Raw genomic sequence first — 26203 nt, forward strand, 5'->3', positions numbered from 1 at the left:
GAAGAACATAGGCCCTGATTTAGTTTAGTACCATGTCTTAAGAGACTGGCTTTTAACGTTGGCATTAAATTTTTAAGGTTTAATTGTGAGAATGTTTCTAGAGCTCCTCATTTTAATTACTTACAAAAACCTTGTTTTTATTTAGCAGCCAGAAAAACTAATGCCATACAAGGTGGATTTTTAAAACACTGCAAAAAAGATGTAAACCGTAATCTGAAAAGTGCTTACTTTACTCAGTTTTTCAATCTGTTTTTCTAGCTCTTCAACACTTGCTGCTTGGTCACCTTCATCCTATATACAACAAAATACAGTATCATTTACCTGTTTTTAAGATTTATATATTCAATCAATCAGCAAATATTTAATGAAAGCCTCCTATACGCAAAGTACTAGGATAGGCACTATGGAAATGAAAAAGACTCAGTTCTTGCTCTCCATAAGCTAATAATCTGGTAGGGAGACACATAAAACATGACAGTAAAAAAAAAAACCAACCAAATAGTAGGAAGCTATAAGGACCTCAAGAGAGATAGAGAGTAAGAGTCATGGAGTTCAGGGGAGGATGAGATTACTTCTACTGGGAATCTATACCAAGAGAGGCTATACGGAAGAAGTTGTGTTCTAATTAGCTACTGAAGAATGGTTAGGAATTGATCAGAGAAAAGAATGCAGGGCATTCCAGAAAGAGTTTGACATATCTTGACGTGAAAGGTACATGAAGAGGTAAGGTGAGAGATGAGGCAAAGATGAGTTTAGGACTAAACTGTCTAGAACTGTAAATGCTTGGCAATGGACAATAATATGATTCTTTGAAGGAGGTTAAACATCAGAACTATGCTTTACAAAGATTAATATGGCAATAGTGGTAAGATGGCCTGGAGCAGGGAAACGACTAGAATTGGCAAATCTAGTTAGTAGACTGCTGCAATGATTCAAGAGGGAAGGAAAATGTGGGCCTTACAGGGTAAAAGAAATAGAAATGGAGAAAAGCAAATGGATATAAGAGATATTACATAGCTAGAACTGTTAAATCCTGGCAACTCATGGATATGAGGCAGAGGGGTGAGAGAGATGAAGGAAGGAGTAAATTATGATGTTAAGGGTTTAAATCTGGGAGACTGCAAAAATACTGGTACCATTAACTGTAAGAGCCATTTTCAGAGCAAAGAAGATGTTATATTTTTAACACATTGAGCTTCTAGAAGAAGAATAATCCCTACTATATATAGTACTAACTCCATAAATGGAAAGTTCGTATGTGATTATATGAAATTTTTCATTCTAGAAAATGAATATATGAAAACTACCCCCAAATTATACGTTTTGAGGGAAAGCATGAAGTAATAGAAGGTATATGTACTTCTTTGAATCTCAGCGGCACTCCTTCATATGGGCAAATTACTTAACTCTTCTAAGACTGTTTCCTTATTTGTAAATTGGTGATAACATTATCTATAACATGGGATTTTTGTGAGAACTAAATAAGAACAGACCTGAAAGCAACTAGTAGTTTCTGGCACATAATATGTAAATAAGGTTACTTTCCTTCTTTGAAAATTGTACTTTAATGAGAAGATGCGGTACATCTCTGGTTTAAAAAAATAAGAACTTGTTGATGATGTTCACTTTCTATAAGCATTTTTAAAAAGCCAAACTGCCACCAACCAACCACTCATGAACAGATATTTCTAGACCAGTATGGTTATCTCCTTAATAAAAGGAAGAAAAAGGAAAACCTCAATAGTTTTATCATTATCTATAATTTATCCACTCATCCAAATTTACGGTACAAGTTACAAAGGCATTTAGGTATATTATTTGTGCTAACAGTAACATGATTCCTATTTGGGATTAAAACAAACCTTAAAAGAGAACAGACTCAATGACACTTAAGTCTTGACTCTCAAATAGATATTTACATATATATACGATTCTAAAGTGATCTTTTGACCAGCAGAACAAATGTTTGATAATTTGCTTACGTAAAAATACAATTCAATCAACAAATATTTGAAATAAGACATCAAAGTAGCTATGTATCAGTCAAATTAACTAACTGCCAATTCTAAGAAGACTCTTCCTCTGGTGCCAACTTCCGAGGTTAAAGCTTACATGGATTTCAACAAAAATCTAAGTATTAGAGAAAGACTCCACGTGTTGAAGGAATGAAGAGTGAGGAGAAGAGGGAATCATCTTTGAGACAAAGGGCTATGACTTGGTCAAAGGCAGTATCTTCTAATTGAAAGGGATCACATGGGTCTCAATGGAAAGGCTCCCTGCAGTTAATCCTTTAAGGACTATAACTATTGACATTCTAGCTATACTTTAATCAGGAGGCCAAACCTATTTTTGGAGGAATGATGTGCCTATTTTACCACAGGTTCATTAAATAGTTAAAATTTTATTTTATTAGGAAATTGATAAGTGGTTATCAGTTCTTCATTATAATGAATAACTCTCAAATCATTTAAAGGAAATGCTAATTTGGCTTCTTAGGTCCTAAAATATTTATTATTTTTAGAAGTTTTTAAACTGCTTTCTCACATTAATAACGAGATATACATTTGCCAGAATTTTGATAAATGAAACCCTACAATCTAATTAAATATAATTCAATACTGATAAAAAATAAAATACTAGTTTAAAGAACACATCTGGTAAGAAATATCAATAATTATTTTTAATAGTCTTTATCTCCCTTAAAGAAAAAAATGTATGGTTTGTTAATTCTCCATGTGAAAAAAAAAGAAGCCAGGTGAAACGAATAATTTCTGTAAATAAATTCTAATTTAGTGGGATAACTACCCAGTAGAATACACTGAAATCCCAATACAGGTTTGTCAAATATATGAAAGTTAACACTTTAAAACAATTTATATTAAGTGCTGAAAAGGGGATGCTAATTCTGCGAAAATGTGATTAATACTGGTCAAAAAGTTTAATTCCTGCTATGGAAACAGCTTCACTTGCCCAAGAAGCAGATTGGTTATAAATGTATCTTTTGTTTAGGTAATTATAATTCTGAAACCCAAATTACGTACCCTTCACATTATCTGTCACAGCATGAAGGTATATGATCAAGTGGTTTCAAAAGTATATTATGAAATAATTTCTGCAAAGAATCTCAACGTAGTCTCCTTTTCAGATTGATACTCTTAAAAGAAATAAAGCTCATTCTAGTGATTTTTATCATCTGATTTAAAACATAATATTGAGGGGGAATTTATGAAAACATTTTGCATTTATGCTCTTTTTACTTAAGAGAATTGTATAGCACATGATCTTATAAGTTCCTCTACATTACTCTCCAGATGTCAAAAATTTGATTTAGTTATTTATCATTGGTCTTGATTAGATATTACTTTCATACATTCCATCAATAAATTCATCCCTCTAAGCCTTCTTTCTTTATTTCTCCAGCAGTACTGAGTTGATGTAAGAAAGGAAAAGAGTTCTTTCTAGACTTCCTTAGCTAAATACTCCTGGCATTGAGGCCAGGAGTAACGGTTGGCTATATATTGTTTTTTGAGTGCCATTCTGTGGCCCTATCAATTTCTAGCATTCTTTTCTGGTAAAAGGTGAACTTTAACCTTTATCTCCCTTTTACAAACGTCCATATCCATGGCTTTTGGTAGCTTCCCTGAAACACACACACGCACAAACATACACACCTCTATGACCTTGCCTTCTTCCCTTTAGCCTACATTTCAAAGCTAGCCCCTTCTCCTTGATTGAATTCCTTCCAATATCTTTAGGGAACTTATACCAGTAATTATTCTCTTCATTGCTTTAAACTTCGACCTCCCTCTCTCATTTTATTGACCCTTTCCCTTCAACCAAAAATCATCTCAAGTCTTTCATATCTGAAAAATGCTTGATCTTTGTCCCTCTACAGAAACTACACTTTCTTCTGAGGCACAATGCTTGAGATAGTCATCTTCACTTTCTATTGTTCTCAATAAATCATAGCCTGGCTTCTGCTCTCATTCCTCTAATGAAACTCAGCTGGTATTGATTATCAATGATCTCTATGTTGCCAAGTCCAACGAACACTTTCAGTCCTCAACACACTGAACTCCTGCTGCCTTAATGTTGTTTATCACTCTCTCCTTTTTGAAATGTTCAGTTTTCTTGATTTTTGTTATTACTACATGTGTAGAAAAAAGTTAACATTGCAGGCCTGACTGCATCCTTTAAAAGGTCTGCTTAGACCTGCTTGGATTATGTTCAATTTGCAGTCCCTGTTTAGACACGGCAAAAACATACTCGTGGGCAGATAACAGTCCGCCAGCTTGGCTGAGACCGCCAAGGAAGTCCTGTGCCTCCTTCCTCAAAACCAGCCTGCTTCAGGCCTTCTCCGCTTGTGTCTCTTACACAGCAGCTGTCACATGTCCCAGGGACCCCGCCGGCCCCCGGGGCTGGGGTTGTAACTGAGCGTGAGGCTGTGTCTTAAATAAGTCTCTCTGCTGCGGAACTGGATTACAATTCTTTCTCCACGTAGTCTCTGATTTGCTTTCCCAAGGTCAGCAGCTTGAGTTAATGTGTTTCAGGGACGACCTGATCAGCTTGTATTTAAAAGAGCGACTTTTTATAATTTGGAAAAGAAGATAGAGCTGCTGGGAATGGGGAAAACACAAATTAAAAGTTTTTTCCCCACTCTTCATTTGTATTTTTTACAGTATAACAATAAAGGAAATAAAAATTAAAAAAAAAAAAAAGTCTGCTTACAAGGCTGGCCCTAGGCTGGTGTCTGGGAACTTGGATTTTAGAGGGTTCCCCCACCCTAACTGATAAGATTGGCTCATTGGACCTAAGCTGTGCTAATAATGTGGTTTATACAGAAAAACCTATTTTTCTTCTGGAAGTCTGGAATTTTGGCATACACTATGCAGAGAAGGCCTATGTGACCAGCCCCCGTAAAAACTCGGCACCGAGTCTCTAATGAGCTTCTCTGGTACACCACATTTCACACATGTCACAACTCATTGCTGGGAAAATTAAGCCCATCCTCCGTGAGTTCACTGGGAAAAGACTCTTGGAAGCTTGAGCCTGGTTTTCTCTGGACTTTGGCCCACGTGCCTTGTCTCTTTGCTGGTTTTCCTTTGTTTCCTTTCTCTGTAATAATTCATAGCCATAGCATGAGTAGCTGCTGAGTTCTGTGAGTCCTCCTAGTCGGAATCACTGATCCTGGAGGTGGTCTTGGGGATCCACGACCCACTGAAATCTCCGACCTCTCTGACTGTTCTTTCTTCCACAAAAAGCCTTTGGGATTTTTTTTTTTTTTTTTTTTTTTGCTGAGGAAGATTCACCCTGAGCTAACATCTGTTGCCAGTCTTCCTCTATTTTGTATATGGGTCACCACCACAGCATAGCCGCCGACGAGTGGTATAGGTCCACACCCGGGAACTGAACCCAGGCTGCTGAAAGGAAGCACGCCAAACTTAACCACTAGGCCACAAGGCCGGCCCTGGGCTCTTCTTAAATACTGATGTTCCCTGGGGTTTCAACCTCAGGCCACTACTCTATTCACTGAACCAATCTCCCTGTGCAAACTTATCCACCCCGTGATTTTTTTTTCTATGTGCTAATAACTTACAGATCTATATTTTTAAGACTGAACTCTTCTTCAGGCTTCAGATTCTTAAATCCAACTGACTGATGAACTTATGCATAGGCACATCAAACTCAACATGTCCAAATAAACCTACCATCATTTCTTATCCTCATTTATCTGTTCTGTACTCCCCTCCTCCCCTATCATCTATTTTCTCTGCTCCTCCTACTTCACCATCTCAGTTAATGGCAACAACGGCATGCAGTCTCCCAAGCCAGATAGTTGGGAATCAATCCTACCCCTCCATCAACCTAATGGTCCATCTTCATATACTACTCATTCTTCCTCCTAAATATTTATTGAATCCTTTCCTCCTTCTTCATCCCCACTACCACTGGTCTAGTTTCAGACCCCTCACAACTCACCTAAACTACTACAATATCTCCTAACCGATATTCCCACCTCTGATCTTGCCCTACCCAAATCTATTCCTATCTTCCATGGAGCTGCCATAGTACGCCACTTAAAAATCAAGTCTGACCACGTCATTCTCTTACTTATAAGCCTTCAATGGCTTCCTGTCATTGTTGCGTATAAGGGTCTCTAGTAACCCTGAAGCACCTGTAAGTCCCTTAAAGCACACTGTGGTTTCAGGCTTCTGTTCCCTTGCTCATGCTATTCTCTCCGTCTGTGGAACACTTTTCCATGGATTCTTCCCTGGTTAGCATTCAGCCCAGCTTGTAGCCTCAGCTAATGGATCCCGAAAGCCTTTGTGAGAATTTATTCCTCAGAAAGGTTAAATGCCCTTCCTTTGTACTTGTCTAGCACATTGTTAACTGCTTTGATAGCAGTTATCAAAAGCGGTCAACACTTAACAATACATTTTCTTATTGCAAATCTTCCTCAGTGAGACTATAAATTGAGAGGGGATTTTCAGTGCCTTATCCATCTTTGATCAGAAGTGCTTAGAGCTAGGCACATAATAAACTGGTGTTTGAGAAACACATCAGTTTCACCAAACCTGACAACATTGTTAAGGCATGAAGTATTGTACAAATGTAAGATAGTATGTTAACAGAATGAAAGAGAACCCTTGAAATTAAGAATTTGCATAGTTCTTTGGAGAACTCTCAAGTCATAATATCAGAACAACTTAACTTCTTTTATTTAATGTAAGTGCCTTCTATGTCTAGGCATGCGATTCATGCCTAGAATCATGCCTAGATTCATGCCTAGATGGTTTACCTAACCATCACAAAAAACTTTACGAGGTGAATATTGTAATATTCAGTTTTCAAATGAAGAAACTGAGGCAAGTAAGTGTCAAAATGGAATTCAAATGCAAACCCATTTGACTCCAAATTCTGTGTTATTTTTCAACATGTTATCCAGTCTTAGGTAAGTATTAAAGTCAACCTAAATTTGATTACCTCATCTTCACAGATATCAGTCTTCTTTCCTTTTTTGTCTTCTTTATCTTCATCATCCTCCTCATCATCATCAGCTTGGTCATCACTGTCATCGTCATCATCATCATCATAATCACTGTCTCCTCCCTTCCTTCTTCGCTTGCGTCCCGGAGTGGGTGTGCCCAATGGATGCTGTTCTTCTCCAAGATCAATGCCACCTGAAGTGTCTCTTTTGCCTGTTTTCTTAGCATGAATGATTCTGAGCCTTTGAATATGAAAAAATGATGATATGGAAGAAAAGGCTTCTCTCTATACTTTTTAAAGAGCATAACGTAAATTTTAAGCAAAAATACCTTATGGTATTTCTCTCACAGGAAGCAATAAATCAATGACAATAAAAATTAGAATTAAGGAAATTTAAGAAATATGTTTCCAAAAATTACAGAACATATTAACTTTCAAGAATTATTGTGGAGATCTCTTTGGAATCAGAACACATTTAAAAAAAATAAAACTTAGAAAGTTGAAAAGATTAGCAATGGCCAAGTGATAATTCCTGATCCCATACTATCAGATTGAATAAATTTCAATTCAAATTACTGCAAAGAAACTATCCTCTTAATATACAAGTTGAATAATTTCAGTATTATATTTCCTGGCAAGAAACTAATTAAGTTTTAATGCTGAATACATCTGGGTATGTTAGAGTGTCTGTAAAAGCAAACTTTAATCAGAAAGCAATTAAGAAAAAAAGTGGTAGTTCCAAACAGATTCCATTTGTGACAAAAGCGACCTGATAGCAACAACAATCTTAGAAAATGTGATTGCTTCACTTCTTTGAAAGAAAAAAGATAAAATGACTTTCTTCTAAGTTTGAAGCACATGAGCTCAAAGAATCTCATTATATCTTTTGTCCATTGTAAATTCTGGTCCTGAAATTTTATTAATTTCATATCTCATCTTAATTAAGCTTTACCCTTTCTAATTCTTAGACAAAATAAAGTTTAAATTCTATCTTTGCAATTCATATTTTTACTGTGGAATTTGTACAAAACAGTATATTAATTTTAATAAAACAGGACTTACTTGCGGAGTTTACCTTCTACCACCCATTTATCTCTCCTCAAGTTTGACATATAATCAATGTTCTTGTCTATTTCACTGCCAATGTAAAAATTTATTAGAAGACATTAATTAATCCAATATGCAATATATTAATTTGGTAAGCAAATTGATGCAGTTTTTTGGTACGTAAAAATGTTGATTGCCAATGAAAGCAAAAACAAATGAAAAATTATATTAATACAGTATCATAGCCAAGAGATGTATAGAAAACATAAAATGTCCAGCAATGGTATAAGTGCATGGCTCTAAAATATTTGGATTGATCCTTTTCCTAGAAAGGTAAAGGACTAAAAATAACATAACTAAAATCTGTAAAATAATGAATAGCAAGAACAAGATGAACGTGGATGGATTTGTTCACCAAATCTTGAAATACTAGAATGGAGAACTTCAATTTTTAAATGAGATCAAATACTTTTTATTAAAGTACAAATTAATACATCAATAAACTAATAATATTACTGTTGTATTAGCATATAATGAAATAAAAAGTAGCTTGATAATTCTATCATTGGCTACTATGGAAAGTCAGGTAGTCATCTATTGTTGAAAGATGTCAAGGAAAAAAAATTCCGGATTCTTACAACAGTGCTGAATTCTGGAGCCATAGCAAGAAAAGTATTTTTACATTTCATGTGTAAATAATTAACGAAATTATGAAATAAAACAGGTTACAAAGGCTATATATAGTATGATGCAAATTTTCTGTTCAGTAGACTGCAAAGAAACACATTAAAATATTATTAGTAGTCATCTCTGAATGGTGAGATTAAGTATAAATTTATTTATTTTTTCTTTGTGCTAGTCTGTAACTTTGAAATTTCTATAAGCAATTTGTATTACTTTGTGATAGACAAATTCAAAACAGAAAAGAAGAACCAGAAAAGTCTGGCCATCTGCGTACCTCACCACACTCTTGCTGCATGCCAACTCATTGATCAGGAAAGCCAGGACTGAGGCTTTCTGTGCTGGAGTGTGAGCCTGAAAAGCTTTAGTCTTCAGGCTTTCAGTAAGCTCAGTTTGTCCACAGTGGGCTTCCATAAAAATCTGCAAAATCTCGGAAACATTGTCTCTATTCACACCAACGTTCAGCAAATGTTCTCCAAGAGGTGTTTTGGCCTATAAAAGTTTGGCATTTTTATCAGTATTGATCATAACCATTCATAACATGAAAACAATAAGATTTTAAAATATTGGTAAGTATATGATCTAGGTATTACAGATAAGGGCTTTATTCATATTTTTGATGAAGTGGAGATAAAAATAGGCAACAGATGATAGACAAGTATTCAAACTTGTTTTATTTTATTCCTTCTTCAAACCCTTGGTTAGAAGTTAGGTGGGGAGAAGACGATATAAACTCATGGGTAGAAATCGTCTATCATACCTTCTTTGACTACAGAAACTATCCCAAGCTCTCCCAGGCTTTATCTAGACATTCTATCAGTAGTGGTGGTGTTAGTGGGGAGGTTCAAGAACACTATTATCGTTTCTTCTGCTCTATGGTGTCATGGGTTTTATTGCCTGTATACTGAATGAATAAGGAGATGGAGGAAAAAGTAACAGGTGCATCTGGAAGCTTCTCTCTCTATAATATTATCTGAAATGTGTACCTTAATTGGAATTAAGATAAATTTGAAATTATTGAGTATCCATTGAGCACTAGTCAGTCTTAATATGCTGGTCTGTAGGTACTTTGGTTAGCCTCAGTTATTCAGTGATTCAGAGAGAACACAGAATAATCTCAGAAGGTGCACATGAGTTCTAATTGCTTTATGAATTACGAATTCTCTGTTTTGCTGAATATCACTTGAGTATTTCCTTAAATCAACTTGTTTTTTGCTGAAAGCTAGAGGGAAAAAGTAATTCGGAAATGATCTACATTCCTTAGGCTTTATGAACCAGGTTTTTCTAGGTATGTACCAATCGTAACCTGAAGCAAATTTACATTTAACTTTGTGAGACATTATGTGGAAAAAAATGGATCAGTCTATACAGTCTATATGCTAAAGCCAGCTATCAATGCACTGATAGTACAAATTTAAAAAAAAATTTTATATTTTGTTTTTTTTACCTTGTATCCTGTAATTAGACCTGGATCACATACAGCAGCTGACAGGAGCCTCACAAGCAAGTCTTGTACTTCACCCATGCTGTCCCCTATATTTAGCAATCCCTCTTGAAGAACACTCAGGTTTGGAACATCAATATTCACATCAAAGCCCAAAACTTTACCAAAGTTTCGTAAGAACTGCACCACCATGAGACAGTCTGAAAATGTACTTCCAGAGAGAACAAGTCCTGGAATACGAGGCAACTCTGGCAAAGGCTGAAAATAAAATAAAATAAATAAATAAGAAATAATTTAAAATACCATGATTTTATATCTTCTGAAGTAAAATAAGTTGCTGTCTTTCTTTCTCTTGCATTGTACCAATGGTTTTCCCTCTGGATTGTAAATTTCCTGGCGGCATTTCTGTAACCTCATGGTACTAAGCATAGGATCTTGAACACAAGTAACCGTCAATAAATTTTGGTTGAAGTCAAACTGAACTTAGATCTGTGCAAAAGGGAACACTAATTTTAATTAATTTATATATTGATAAAACATGGGTTACATAACTGGAGCAAAAATTAGATAACCGAAGAAATAAACATTTTATTTTTTTTGTGAGGAAGATTGGCCCTGAGCTAACATCTGCCAATCCTCTTTTTTTGCTGAGGAATACTGGCCCTGGGCGAACATCCATGCCCATCTTCCTCTACTTTACATGGGACACCGCCACAGCATGGCTTGACAAGCGGTGCGTCGGTGTGCGCCTGGGATCTGGGGGGCGAACCCCGGGCCGCTGCAGCGGAGCGCGCGGACTTAACCGCTTGCACCACAGGACTGGCCTCAAGAAATAAACATTTTAAAAGTACCTTACGGTGGACATACTTAGTAGGGTACGTGCACTGATTTCTTCTAATGATAGAGACTGACTTACAATTCACACTTTTTTGGTAGCTCAGAAATCATCAGTGTGTATCTGTGGGCTGTATGGTTGGAGAGAGTGGTACCATCCTTGGCTACCGAATGCAGGTAAATTACTAGGTCCACATGACCAGAACCCATGACACTATCAAGAACCCAGTTATACTGCAACTAACAGTCTCTAGGTTTCCTGTATGTAGCGTAATATTGAGTTTCAGTATTAAAATTAGTAAGCTGCCTCTTTTGCTACTTCTCAAATATGCTCACATATTAACATTTTAATGACTAAATTGTAGTACCAGCTGTCATGGACATTTAAAAATTAAATAACTAGGTAACCTAAATTAAAAACATTTTTGTCCATGAATGGTATGCAATAATAGTACTTTAAATTTTGATTGGAAAAAAATCTGACATAAATATTTCTATTTATCTGAATTGGTCCTTGTTCAAAAATGTTCCTTCACCCTTCACTTACTAAAATAACTAACCAGGGACTTTTTCTACTACTATTGTATGGAAACACAGAACTATGGGTAATAGCTGATACCATTCAAATCTTTTATGTTCCATTTGAAAATATTTAATTCTGAGTCTTCTTTTTTCCTGAACCATATCAGACAAACACATTTCCATATGATCTAAAAATTTATATAACAAAGCTAACCAAAGTAAGGCTTAAAATGGACTTATATATTTGATAAGTGCATATGGATTTAAATGAAAATAAAAGATGTAAGAAAATAAAGCTCACTTAGGATTTAAAAAAATTTGCTCACTATGAGCTTATTAAATGTGTTAACTAACCTATATACTTACTCTGTGCTTAGGAAATTTTAAACATCCAACTGACTGAAACTAGTACATATACTTTCATTTTTATTTAAAAGCATTTATGCTAAGTAAATAGAATATTATTATAATTAAATCCCCACTAGGGTATTAAAAGTTTGCTTTAAGCACTTTAGAAAAGAGCTTACATAAATCAAGAGGCAATCATTACTTGTATATCAGATGAATATGGCATATAAGTAAATATAGATGCTACTGACCAAATATAATAATATATTATTGAGACAGTGTTACAGAGATGATATGCATTATTGATATAATTTTCTAGAAATACTATCTTCTTAACTATAGTCAAACACAATTCATTTCTACTCATAAGTATGTGAAGTCATGCCAGTTACCAAGATTATTTTGCTCTTTCCAAATTTCTACTTTTATTATTTTAGCAACATTACATGTCAGTGAAGCATGATGGAAGAGAAAAGACACATGAGGTACTTAGGTTGGATACACATTTTGGCTTTCAAGATGATAAAGAGTACGGACTCTGGAGTTTAACAAACTGGGGCTTGAATCCAAGTTGCCGCTTATTAGCTGTGTAATTTTGGGCAAGTTCCTTAAACTGTGTCTCAGTTTTCTCATCTGTAAATGGGCATAAATACCAGTTCCACAGGACTGTAGTGAGGATTAAATGAGAGAATTCATATAAAGCACTTGGCATAGTGCCTGGCATGTAGTAAACATACTCAATAAAAGTTAGCTTCCATTACTAAAGCATTGAAGGAGGTTATACATTATAAATCCTAATTTATTTAAATATCAGTGGGGGTGTGGGGAGGTGTTAGGTCTTTCTGTACCAGAATGACTGGGAAGAACCAAATGCAACATAAATCCTATCCACTTCTATAATTCATCTTTGTAGATTTCTGAAGTATTTCTACTTAAATTAGAAAGGTTTGTAGTGCTCCACTCATATATTAAGAACTGCCTTTATCAGCACAGGAGCTCTAGAGAGGTTCATTGGTGGCCATCCAAGAGAGGCAGACTGACCAAGACTTGAAAATCCACTGCTCTAGATAAAAATGAAAGGCTTTCATAACGACAGCTCTGGCAAAAAAATCAGGTGAGAACACAGGAAAAATTAAATTTATTAATGAAATGGTTTACCCGACAAATTACCTTTTGGTCTGCTAAGCACATGTCTTCATTAGGCTTCTTTAGTTCCTTTGCCATTTCTAATTCTAATCTTCGTTGCTCTAGTTTACGCTCTTTATTTAATCTTTTCTCATCACGTTTTTCTTGCTTCAACCGTTCTTTTTCCTTAAAAAGAAAACGATGTCCACATATTCTCTTTAATCACTATATGTGTTTGAAAAACTTCCAGTTAAAATTTAAAAAGTGGTCGAAGTGTTAATATTTCTATGAACAGAATTCTCTTAGGAGGTTTAGGAATAGACTTGGAATTACATAGAAACAATGACTTATTTTGCTTTTCAGTGTTTTCATTCTTTGAATTTCAAAATAATCTTATGACATAGATAGATTGATTAATATTAGATTAAACCCAGATTATTCCATTCGTCAAAAATTATTCAATCCTGTCCCAGGTATGATAATAAAATACTTATTAATATAAGCACATATATAAAATGCACATGGGCGACTACATATTTATAAAATAAAGTTAACCAGTATTAACACAAATTTTTGTTCAGCTCCAAGAAGCAAGGGAGAATTTACAACAGGAAAGTGGAAGCAATATATTTGAATTTGCAAAAGCAGTTCTTTCAAAGTGAATTAGCTAGTCTTAAGATAGCACCTGTGATGAAATAAAAATATTATTTACCACTATAAACAACACTTAAGAGAATGTAAAATGGGTTCTGAAGGCAATTCCAAAAGCATTAAAAAAATATTTTGGTTAAGGGCAACAATTTGGAAATAATTGTCCTGTCTCCCTGTTGTAGAGGATGACATTCTGTTGGAAGAAGTCAAGAGATTTTCTATAATATCAGTGTCATTAATTTTTCTATATTATTATTATTTATTTTCTATAAAAATATCAGTGTCATTACTTTGTCATACCTCAAATACAGTTCTTATTTAGAGGAGAAATAACAGTAGAATCATCAAGAAATTCTAACCTACTACCTCTCACATCTGACACATTAATGATGGGTTTACTTTTGTAAGGCTAACCATGTCTCTTCCTTGATTAAAAATCTTTCAATTTTCTTTATTTTTATCATAGTAAAGTCCAACTCCTTACTTGAATTCAGGACTCTCTTCTTTTCCAACCTTATCTCCCACTTTTATATTCTATGTAGATTTAGTCAATCTATCTGCTATTCCTGATGAACATCTCGTTTCCTTACCTCCTTATATTGGTGCACTCCAATCAGGAAGGTCATTACTCCCATCTTGCATATCTAAATCCCAATTAAACACTACCACCTCCTCCCTACTACCAATTTCTCTTAATTCTCATAGCTCTTACCTATAATTTTAACACAGCATTTATGGCTTCCTATACTATATTAGCATTTTTGCCCATATCCTAACCATCTCCATTTCAATTACCACTGGTAAGACAGCACACTGATTGCTGTGGGAGGGCATGCCAAGGGAGAGACAGAGAGGAGTGGACAAGGATATTCTAGGCAGAGAGTTGAGAAAGCACAGTGTGTCTGAGAAACTGCTATTAGTTCAAGACTGGAGTGTATGGAGCAGGTTGAATAGTTGCTGAATATTATGATACAGAGCCAGAGGGCCAGGTCATCAGGGCCTTTTTACATGATATGCTCAAGCTACTGCTCATTTTTATACTGCCTCTAAGTTTCTGGGTTACCAATTCATGCAGACATTTGGGAGGGAAATAAGGAAGTTATATTATGAGATTGTTGACACCAAAGAAGTTCTACAACTAATCTTATCAATTAGAAATTAAAAGCAGTCTCAGGGGGCTGGCCCGGTGGCACAGTCGTTAAGTTTGCGTGCTCTGCTTTGGCAGCCCGAGGTTCGCAGGTTCAGATCCCAGGAGCAGACCTACACTGCTCGTTAAGCCATGTTGTGGTGGCGTCCCACATACAAAATAGAGGAAGAGTGGCAAGATGTTAGCTCAGGGACAATCTTCCTCAAGCAAAAAAAGAGGAAGATTGGCAACAGATGTCACCTCAGGGCCAACCTTCCTCACCAAAAAAAAAAAACAAACCACCAAAAAACAAAAAAGCAGTTTCAGAGGGCCTAATGACATGAAATATACACAATTAACATGTAACATTCCCACAATGCAGTATAAATCTTCAAATAAAATTATCATCGGCAGAACAATTTATTTTCCATAATTGGATTTTCAATTTTTCAACACATGAAATGTTGCTCTAAGAACTTTTTCAAAGAAGAGAAGACAACTTTTTGGTTACTCACCAGAATAATGAACTACAATCATCAATAGAAAAAACATATTAAATATCTCTTACAGATTTCAAAGTAGCTGGTGTAAATTTTTCTACTACATAGAACTAACCTAGAATTCTTAATAATGTTCAAATAGTAGTTATAAATATAATAATTGAGACTACTGTACTATTCACTAAAAACTGCTGAAAACAGTTACCATTTCTTTTCAAAAAGAGAGAAAGAACCCTTGTGACACTAATGTGCTTTTCACTGTGCCAAGTTCACACTGGTGGTAACCTAGGGATACATACAAACTTCAATGATACGTAAACAATGAGTTAGAGTGCATTTAACACCATCAGATAAATATGGCTTATATTCTTGGATATCATTTTTACCTAGTGATATGCAATATTTCTTCCCAATTAAAAAAGCATGGTTATCAGAATCAAAATGAAAAGACAACCCACCAGCTGGGAGAAAGTATTTGCAAAGCATATATCCGACAAGGGGTTAATCTCCATAATATATAAAGAACTCATACAACTGAACAACAAAAAAACAAACAACCCGATCAAAAAATGGGCAGAAGGTATGAACAGACATTTTTCCAAGGAAGATATATAGACGGCCAATAGGCACATGAAAAGATGTTCAACATCACTAATCATCAGGGAAATGCAAATCAAAACAACACTAAGATATCACCTTACACCCATCACCAAGACAAAAAATAACAAATGTTGGAGAGGTTGTAGAGAAAAGGGAACCCGCATTCACTGCTGGTGGGAATGCAAACTGGTGCAGCCTCTATGGAAAACAGTATGGAGATTCCTCAAAAAATTAAAAATAGAAATACCTTATGATCCAGCTATTCCACTACTGGGTATCTATCCAAAGAACCTGAAATCAACAATCCAAAGAGGCTTATGCACCCCTATGTTCACTGCAGCATTATTCACTATAGCCAAGAAGTGGAAGCAACCTAAGTGTCCCTTGACTGATGATTGGATAAAGAAGATGTGGTATATATATACAATGGAATACTACTCAGCCATAAAAAAAGAAAATTGTCCCATTTGCAACAACATGGATGGACCTGGAGGGTATTATGTTAAGCGAAATAAGACAGACAGAGAAAGACCAACACCGCATGATTGCCTGGATGATGATGATGATGGAGGAGGAGAAGGAGGGGGAGGGGTTAGGGGAGAGGGAGAGGGAGGAGGGGGAAGAGGGGGAAGGAGGAAGGAAGAGGAGTAGAAGCAACAAAACCAAGGTAGGTGTATACACAAGGTTAAAATTGACTAACACCCTCTTTGCCCCTTCCTCCTCCCCACCCCCACAGGCGTTTAGTTACAACACTGTACCTCTGTATATGTCATCCCCTCTGCCTGGAATGCATAGCTCCTCCTCCTTTACACAGAAATAAAGGCTGGTTTTTAATTCTTCCCACAACTACTTCAAGCATTTTAATATTTCTCTTTTTTGAGCTTCCATATAACTTATTATAGCATTTATTGCGCTGTGTGATAATTATTTGTTTAAAGTTGAGCTCTCCCACTTTAGTGTGAACTTCTAGAGGTCAGAGGAACAAACTTTTTATCTGCTTCTTTATGAACTTATTCAATTCCCAGCAGTACAACTTGTCTTAGCAGTACAACTTGCCAGACACCTCAAGAAAGTTTTTAATAATTTTATCTTTTTCCCTGATTCTCAAGCCTCTATCAGTTCAACCTTCCTCTTCCACTGGTCTAAAAATTGTTATTATTTCCGACATATAATAGTTATATAACACTAATGGACACATTCAGTGTGCCTTAGCATATAAAAATTATTTAAGCATTTATTAATAAGCTGAATGACTAATTCTACAAATGCCACATATAGACTGGTTAACATTTGTACTAGTCATTAAACATATTCAATAGCCAATTTTTTCTCCACTTTTTATAGTTCATTCTATGAACTAACATAATTGATGTCTTCTATTTTCAGTTATACACAAACCTTGTATCCCAAAGTAGAGTTCAATACATTTATTAATAATATTCAGGTTATATTTAGGAAATTAAAAATATCTAAAACATATTTCTCACATCTACTCCAACATTATTAATTTCTTAACCATTTTAATTGCATACATTGTGATTTGATGTGCTTGCAAATAGACCTCCCCCATATCAAAACTAAACAGACTTCTTTTATCTGAAAATTTTCCCTGAAACTAGAGTGTAAAGTGGCATTGCTACTTTAGGCCAAATTTGAAGATGTTGAAATGTGTGTAGTATTCTCTCTTCTAGACTTAGTATACTGCTTGAAAAAGCTATATATTTACTCACTTTTCACCTATGCCCTTTCTTGACAAATTAAGTTGCCATGCTTGATCCTACATCTAATTTCTACAATATCATATTTTGTTGCTATGTCAAATATTAGTATTTCACAATGGAACTTTCTGATTTTGCAAGGTCAGTTCACAATAGATCTTTGACCTACCAGAGATAAGACTTACTAAACCTATCATAATATGAAAAGAATGTTAAAACATATTTTACATTAATATTGGTTAAATTTCAGGGCAATAACTTAGACTGCCTACAAATGACTACAAAATATAGCTCTTGACTATATTTTATATTGACTATAAATAATTACAAGCAAATTAGTATGCCTCCTCCCAATTTTTTTTTTGGCCTTCATTCCCCTCCCACTCCCGCAGTTTCCTAGATGTAGAAATTCTTGAAACAAATGTGGATTTTTCGAATATAAGTTGTTTATAATAAAATATCTTTTTATCATCTTTACTATAGTAACAGAATTTTCTGTATTAAAATATTACTGATAGCTCAGTTCAGAAGTCATTTACGGGGCCGGCCCCATGGCTTAGGGGTTAAGTGCGCACGCTCCGCTGCTGGCGGCCCGGGTTCGGATCCCGGACGTGCACCAACGGCACGGCTTCTCCGACCACGCTGAGGCCATGTCCCACATACAGCAACTAGACGGATGTGCAGCTATGACATACAACTATCTACTGGGGCTTTGGGGGGGGAAAAAAAAAGTCATTTACATTTCATTTCAAAGTTGAAATATCTTTTGATAGCCAATGTGTTAGATTATCCTAAATAGCCCAAAATACATAGGGTGAAAATTTAAAAAGCAGTTTTTTACTCACATAAAAAAGATTATTTTAGGGACTCCAAAAGCATAAATGGAAGTATTTCCAGAAATCTATAGCACAATAACAAATGTATGAAATGAATTTATTTTATTTTAGAATTATAGAAGTTTAAAAACCAAACAATGAATGTGGTAGAATGACCTGTTATTGTAAAGTTTTACAGCTTATCAGGTTGCAAAACAGGCCGTTTTTAAGAGACCATGTTGCAAAGATGCCTATGTTTTTTGCATTTTACGATTCTACTGGGTCTCTTAGGTGTTTGTTCCGGGCATAATTAGGAGAATACATTTCTTTTGACAGCAGCTTGTACTTAAATTTCAGAGACACGAATATAATTTAAGAGACACAGGTTCACCTCAGGGTGCAAGAAGAATAAAAGTATAAATAAGATTAAAAATACAAGCCATTTATAGAAGACAGATAGAAAGAATAAAAATGATACTGTTTTATGGTCACATATTGAGTATGAGTAGAACTGGGGTAATTTTTTTAAAAAGGCTTATTTTTACATTTAAAAATTAAATATGAAATTTTTATGATATAAAAATTAAGTTTAAACAAATGAAAAAATTATGAATCACGATTGAAAAATTCCCTATACTTTATATTTTAATTAAAATTATATTTTAGGGGCCGGCCCCGTGGTGCAAGCAGTTAAGTGCGTGCGCTCCGCTGCAGGGGCCCGGGCTTCGCCAATTTGGATCCCGGGCACACACCCAGGCACCACTTGTCAAGCCATGCTGTGGCGGCGTCCCATATAAAGTGGAGGAAGATGGGCATGGATGTTATCCCAGGGCCAGTATTCCTCAGCAAAAAGAGGAGGATTGACAGATGTTAGCTCAGGGCCAATCTTCCTCACCAAAAAAAATAAATAAATAAAATAAAATTATATTTTATTAAATTATATTTTATAGGTACAAAATATTTAGAAAGAATAAAACCTCCCAGTTATCACATTTTGTTAAAATCCACTAAGTATTGCACAGAAGTCTGTACTCACTTTAGATTAAGTACCTTTAAATGCTGTGTAGAATAGCTACTGTTATACAAATGTCTCCGAAATTAAAATCAAAATTGTTAATAATTCTCGAGTCAGATAATTAGAGATTTTAATATATCTAAATTAAAAACAAATTAAATTTAATAGATATAAATTAAATTGATAACAATTCTTTCCAAAATCTACTTATATGACGTTTAATATTTTATTGTATAGTTAATATAAAATCATTTTACATTGTTTTTAAAGATAATTTAATTTTAAAATTGAAATAAAGTACATTATAAGTACATGGTATAAGTACAATATACGAGTATGTCATGTAAGTATATTTACTATGTCTTCAACTGAAAAATGGGTTTACTTAAACAAAACTGTCTACATGTGCAATTCTACTTTTTATTTTTCACTAAGTAATGATTAGTATAAAAAGGATTATAGAATATTCTCATGATTTGAATCATTAGGGAGAGAGGTTATGCATTCTTTCTGCTTTCAAATTGTTTATTAGATGACTTCTGAAACCTAAACTACTCTCCACTATTTTATGGTTTTATCTCTCAAAGTGCTGACACAGTCACTCCGTGACAGATGCATGTTTAACAACCTTTTGTAGTTTACTGATCCTTGGGGAGAGACATACAAAGACTCTGTTATGGTTACTATGGTTGATTATTCAGTTAATATGAGTAAAGTGATTATAAATTTGTGACTGGTATAGTTTGAAGTTTTTATAAATGAAACAGGAGATTTTGAGCTACTTTGTCACATTGCCTAAACCAACCTAAGTTTCCAGTGATTAGTAATAATGAAAGCATATGTATTTCCTATTACTTGAATTATACTAGGAAATAAGCTTTTTTTATTCATGAGGCTAAAGACTATTCTTTCTTACATTATGTTATGAAAATATTTATGAACTATGATGATATACTAATGATCCTTTAAAATTAATATGATAATAACAAGGTAATTTACATAAGTCTGAATATTCTTACTAATCACAGATTTACACAAAGGAAAAACTATAGAAATTAGATATCTATATTAGAGAACCAATATAAATTTGGGATTTTTTTTACATTGAGTTAATACTAAATCAAAAAGTAAGATCAGTGTAGTATACACAAAGAAACATAAAAGTGGTGTTTGTGTTACCTTCTTACTTTGACGGATATGGGGAGTTTCTTGGAATAATTTCAGATGTTATAGGAGATTTTTAATTAAGAAGGTGAAAGCAATTTATTTATTTATTTATTTTTTGTGAGGAAGATCAGCCCTGAGCTAACATCTGCCAATCTTCCTCTTTTTTGCCGAGGAACACTGGCCCTGGGCTAACATCTGTGCCCATCTTCCTCCACTTTATATGGGACGCTGCCCCAGCATGGCTTGACAAGTGGTGTGTCAGTGCATGCCCAGGATCCGAACCAGTGAACCCCGGGCCGCCGCAGTGGAGCGCGTGCACTTAACCGCTTGCGCCACCAGGCTGGCCCCACAATTTATTTTTTTAACTTCATAATTCTTTAACATTACTCCTAAAATTTGCATTTTTTTATCCTCTCTATTTTTCTTTCTTTACAATCTAATAATTAAATGCCTAAAGGCATTAAAGTTTAGAATCAAGGATCATACACAGGCCAATTCAGAATTTTGAGTTGGCCCTGCTTAAGTATCAAATGGCCTTAATTTTACAATAAAGTTTGTTCTTTTAATAGTTAATAACAGAAAAAAATTACAGATTGGGATATTATGAGGTATTAGGAGGCAGAATATAAAGCCAAGATATGCCTATTATTGGCATTACACTAATTATATCTTGTGCATGTTAAGTAATAATGAGGAAATGGACAAGCATATACAGGAATATTTTGTTAATATTCACCGGAGGTGTAAGTTTATGTAAAAGATTTGGTGAAAGTTTGGATCATTGGAAAAAACATGCCTAGTTACTTCTTAATGGTTTATCTCTGATCTGATAGACAGCATCTTTAATATTCTTTTTGTTTTTCCCACGGTATCTAATTTAACACAGTGTACACAATAGTAGTTTAAGAAATTAAAAAAATGCTTAGTTGATCACAGATCTATAGGCACCATTCAACAGAGGAACACAATTTAAAATCAGAATAACTGGTAAAATTGTCTAGTCCTGTTCACAAGTCTACAGTTATCAGAGGATAACAACATTTTAAGAACTCAGTTTTACCTATGGGATTCTCTCAAACATTCTGATAAAGGATTATTTGTGACATATATTATTGTATTGTTATTTTAAATAATAGTTCCTTGAACGTTTAACTTTAAAAAAAGAAAACCACCTAGAGTAAAATAAAATAAAAATATTTTATAATTATTATATAAAGATAATTATAAAGCCAGAAAACGTAATGATATACTCATTCTTCAATGATTTTGTTTTATCCTCTTTGTTGTCTTAGCACTTTAACTGTCACTTTCATTTTAACTCACTCATTCATTCAACTCCAATTTTCTAAGCACCTACCATATACTTGACTCTAACCAAGGCACTGGCAATACAATGGTAGACAAGATAGACAAGATTCCTGTCCTCATAGATCTTACATTTGGGGAGGAGATAGGCCATAAGTAAGTATAAAATAAACAAGATGATGGAATGGAGTGGCAGAGGTGGGGTATAAGAAAAGGCAAAATTAGGCGTTCTGGGAAGGTCACTGTGACAAGTTAACATTAGATCTATGACTGAACAACAAGTAAGAACCACCTGAATACCTGGTGAAAGAACAGCAACAGTACAGACTTTTTGTTTAAGAATAATAAAAAGACAAAAATGACTGGAATATGGTACATAAAGGACAAATAAATTGCATGAGGTAAAGTTGGAGTGGTAGGCAGAGGTCAGTGCATGTGGGACTGATGTCATGGTGAGGAATTTGGACTTTATTACAGCTGCAATGAGAAGTCAATGGATAGTGTTAAGATGTAATCTGGCTTACTTTCTGAAAGATTTCTCGGCTGCTCTGTGGAGACTGCATAGGGAGAGCTGAGAAACAACAAGAATGAAAGCAGGGAAATCGGGTTCTGTAAGTTATTACTTTATGTATATATGTACATATTTACTTTTTGTGTTGTTGTTGTTGAATATTTTGGCTTGGTTGCCTTGACCTTTCTTTTCTAATTACTTATGCTTGATGTGGGCAGTCCTATCAAGAACTTATATTGCTCCAATACAGCTGGGTTAATTTTCCTTTAGTTCCTTCTCACTTTATCTGATACCTGTTTTTATACTTTGAAGTACTTCAGATTGAAGGGAGAGTATTCTATAGGCTACTCATGTTTCTTTTTTCTGAGGACGAAGGTAGCCAGGAGAGGGAGATCTGTACCTGGTTTCTCATATCTCTTTTCCAGTTTTATTGGAAGCACTATACTGATTCACTCTAGTCAAGGGTTTATCCTTTTCCCATGAAAGGTGCTCTTGGGCCTTGATTCTTAGAAGATTTAATTTTAATTATCTTCATTTATCCTGGGCTGCTACCTTCCACTCAACCTCAATCTTACCCGCCTCTCCTCAGTAGCTCTTCTAGGCCACAGGGGCAAATACGGAAAACCAATAGAAGGGGTCATGTCTTTTGGGCCTTTTGGGTACCTCTTAACCTGAGCATTCACTGCTTCAGATGATCTTATCCTTACTATTCTCTTGGGTCTCCCCTTCTACTAAATCCTAGTACGTCTAGAGATAATGCTTTGGGTTATTTTCATTATTCTGCCTTTCTTTAGCATTCCTCCCTGCCAGGAAAAATCAGAATGACAAGCCCTGGTTCTTTTTAGTCCTTCTGGTAAGAAATATACTTGGTAGGGAAGAATCTATATCTTGAGGGATTTTCCAGGTCTTTTCCTGAGTTACTCCCTCAGGTATTCTCTCAGTTCCCATCTCTCCAGATTGGAGGAAATTAGGTTGAGCTTTTAGAATTTTAATTAATCCCCATCCCTACTCTTTCCACCACCATACTGCTTTGAGAAGGGAACAGAGAGAGCATCCATGCCAATTCCTGGAATCTGTTACCTCTCTCTTTCCCTGCCTGTCATGGTTATAAATCCACACATAGATTCCATCATTATGTTAGGTGTAGAGGGTGTCAATGCACCTGGATAATTAACAGGTTAGGGAAAAAAAGACAGTAGGAAAAATGTTAGGGCAAAACTTCCACAAAGTTTAGGATAGTTACAGAAAGTGACTGTTGAAAAGACTTTAGAGGTAATCTATGTTAGTGGTTCCCAACTCTGGCCATGCATCTTGCTAGGCCCACTCTACAGAGCAAACACCTATGTAGTAATAAGCAAGTGTAAGCACTATGTGGTGCCAGGCATTGTTCCAAGCACTCTACACATACACTCATACAGATACACACCCATTTAATCATCACTACAAACCCTATGGGAAAGGAATTAGCGTCATCTCCATTTTATAGACGAAAAAACTGAATCACAGAGAAGTTAAATAACTTGCCCAAGATCATATAGCTGAAAAGTACTGAAACCAGAATTCAAATCCAGGTAAATTGGTTACAATGTTCAGGTTCTTAAACAATACACATATTGTCTCTACATATCAGAAATCTATAATGTAGTTTAAGCCAGAGCTGAGGTCAAAATACTAAAATACAGGCCTTTCAACTTCTAGACTAAACACTGTCATTTTCATTAATTCTCATTTATTAAATACTTGACAATCTTATAATCCTAGGAGGTAAGTATCATTATCTCAATTTTAGAGAAGAAATAGCCTGAAGAGGTACAGCATGTTGGTTCAGAGCCAGCATGGGAGTATGAGTCTCTCAAACTCCATAGCCCTGGTTATAATGGCCATACCTCTATTCAACTGTTTTAATGCAGAATGTATTCCTTTGTGACATTTATTTTAACCTTTAACCAATTTCTATTAAATTCCATATAAGCTTATTCCAATAATTGTCTTATTTTGAATTATCTGTTAAAAGTCTACTTTAAGGAAAGTACTTAGACCTAATTTTACACATAGAATGCTAAAGAATAATTATGAGAGCAGAAGTCCATGGCTGGACTGACTAGTGTCTGAATTAGGACACACAGGACTTGTCTAGGTAAGCTGTTAACATTAATTTTGTCAAACTCTGGTTATAATAATAGCTACTTTTATCTGAATGAATGCCATTCATTACATTAAAAAATGATAATTAAAATCTCAGCCAAGAAAATTAACACATACATTAGAATCCTTCCTACATTCTTTTATGTTCTTACTATCTCTAACCTTTGGTTTGCCAGTAAATTACGACAAACCAATACTCTGAAAAATTTACATTTAGAAGAGCCAACGCTCTAAGAAAAAATATTAATTTATGACAAGGTAATATTTTTCTAGAAATATACACTTACTTCTGCTTTTTTACGAGCTTCTATAGCTTTCATAAGCATCATATGTTGTCGCCTTCTCTCTCGTTCCTATTAGGCCAGATAAAATTAGGAAAATAACTCAACCATAGTTAATAGTTTGATTTTTGAATGAAACAAAACAAAACAAAACAAAACAACAAACTCAGTATAGCATGTTTAGCATTTATAGACAAGTCACGGTAAATACTAAATATAAGACAAGAATGGCCAGTCTGTGCATGTTTTAGTTCAGGTTTAGAAAGCAAATACAAGAACAATCAAAAGCAAAAAGGTAAAGCAATGAACATGGAGACAGTGTAAACAGAAGCATACAAGATTTACTCATGGTCAGTTGTGATGCTCCTTCAAAAGCTGGCAGAACAAAAAGCATAATGGTTGGCTGGAACAGGTCAGTTACCTTACATCTGCTATTAGAAAAACCACAAATATGTACTATAGCCAATTAAACTAAAGGTTGTGTTGTTCTTAAATTTTTAGATCAGGCAGAAATTGATTTATAATCACTTTTACTTCATGGTTTTAGAATTAGTTATTTTTATTTCAAGTACACTATCATTTTGTAAATCCAATAAGCCACCAACAAATTAGAAAGTTTTTTAAAGCTTTTATACCAATTTAAACTAGTTGTGGTTCATATACCAACACCACTGAATTGCGATATTCCTATTTACTGATGTCTGCCACTTGATGCTCTATTTAAAGCCACAAAAGCTGCACCATGGGCTAATAAGCGAAATCTAAAATGCACAGTATGAAAATAAGGTAAGCACTAGCTTACTTTGATCATCTCATTTTATTTTAAAATGAAAAAAACACATAGTTATAATATTTAATCAATTCTTTTTGTTTAAATATATGTGGTCCCCCCAAAGGGATATTTCTAAAATTATTTCTAAAATTTGTCTATAAAACCAGAATATATTTCATATTCTCTCATCACCCTAACTCAAAATTCCCATCGCATTCAATGGCAGTTTTGCATCTAGAATGATGGGAGAATATGGGTCATAATTGTATCTAATTGTACAGTGATCCAACTTTCATTGTGACATCAGTAACGTGAATTTTTACACAGCATCCTTATATAAGGGTTGCACAATTCAATTAAAGATCTTGGAGACGTATCACACTTCTTTATAGACAGACAAGCAGATGTATGCAATGCACTGTGCTGTAAAGCCATGCAGCAGTATGTAATATGACAGCAGCCAGTGCTACACTTTATGCATTGCTATGACAACCATATCACAACCAAATCACAATGCGGTGTTAGATGTACAAAAATAAACATACCCATACCATATCTAGTCTATGCCTCTCCAACTCCTGGTAGAAAGAGTTGGCACAACATTATGAA

General features: G+C 34.8%; 1 protein-coding gene across 14 annotated transcripts in view; it reads right to left on the reverse strand.

Annotated features, from left to right (window-relative positions):
• Positions 1-26203, reverse strand: part of BAZ2B (bromodomain adjacent to zinc finger domain 2B) — a 384776-nt gene that overhangs the window by 42400 nt on the left and 316173 nt on the right. For 11 of the 14 annotated variants that reach the window (XM_014785922.2, XM_087435270.1, XM_087435269.1 and 8 more), the window contains 8 exons: positions 26146-26172; positions 24829-24894; positions 13034-13174; positions 10163-10417; positions 8993-9207; positions 8050-8124; positions 6985-7228; positions 229-291 (listed from right to left, as the gene is read on the reverse strand). In XM_014785922.2, coding sequence (XP_014641408.1) covers positions 229-291; positions 6985-7228; positions 8050-8124; positions 8993-9207; positions 10163-10417; positions 13034-13174; positions 24829-24894; positions 26146-26172 — 1086 coding nt within the window. The remainder of the gene's footprint in view (positions 1-228; positions 292-6984; positions 7229-8049; positions 8125-8992; positions 9208-10162; positions 10418-13033; positions 13175-24828; positions 24895-26145; positions 26173-26203) is intronic. The other 3 variants (XM_087435272.1, XM_087435268.1, XM_087435265.1) reach the window with 1 other exon arrangement.

This window comes from Ceratotherium simum, chromosome 9 (genome assembly GCF_057802395.1).
Source record: "Ceratotherium simum simum isolate JZ-2026a chromosome 9, ASM5780239v1, whole genome shotgun sequence".
In the NCBI taxonomy this organism is placed as follows: Eukaryota; Metazoa; Chordata; class Mammalia; order Perissodactyla; family Rhinocerotidae; genus Ceratotherium; species Ceratotherium simum.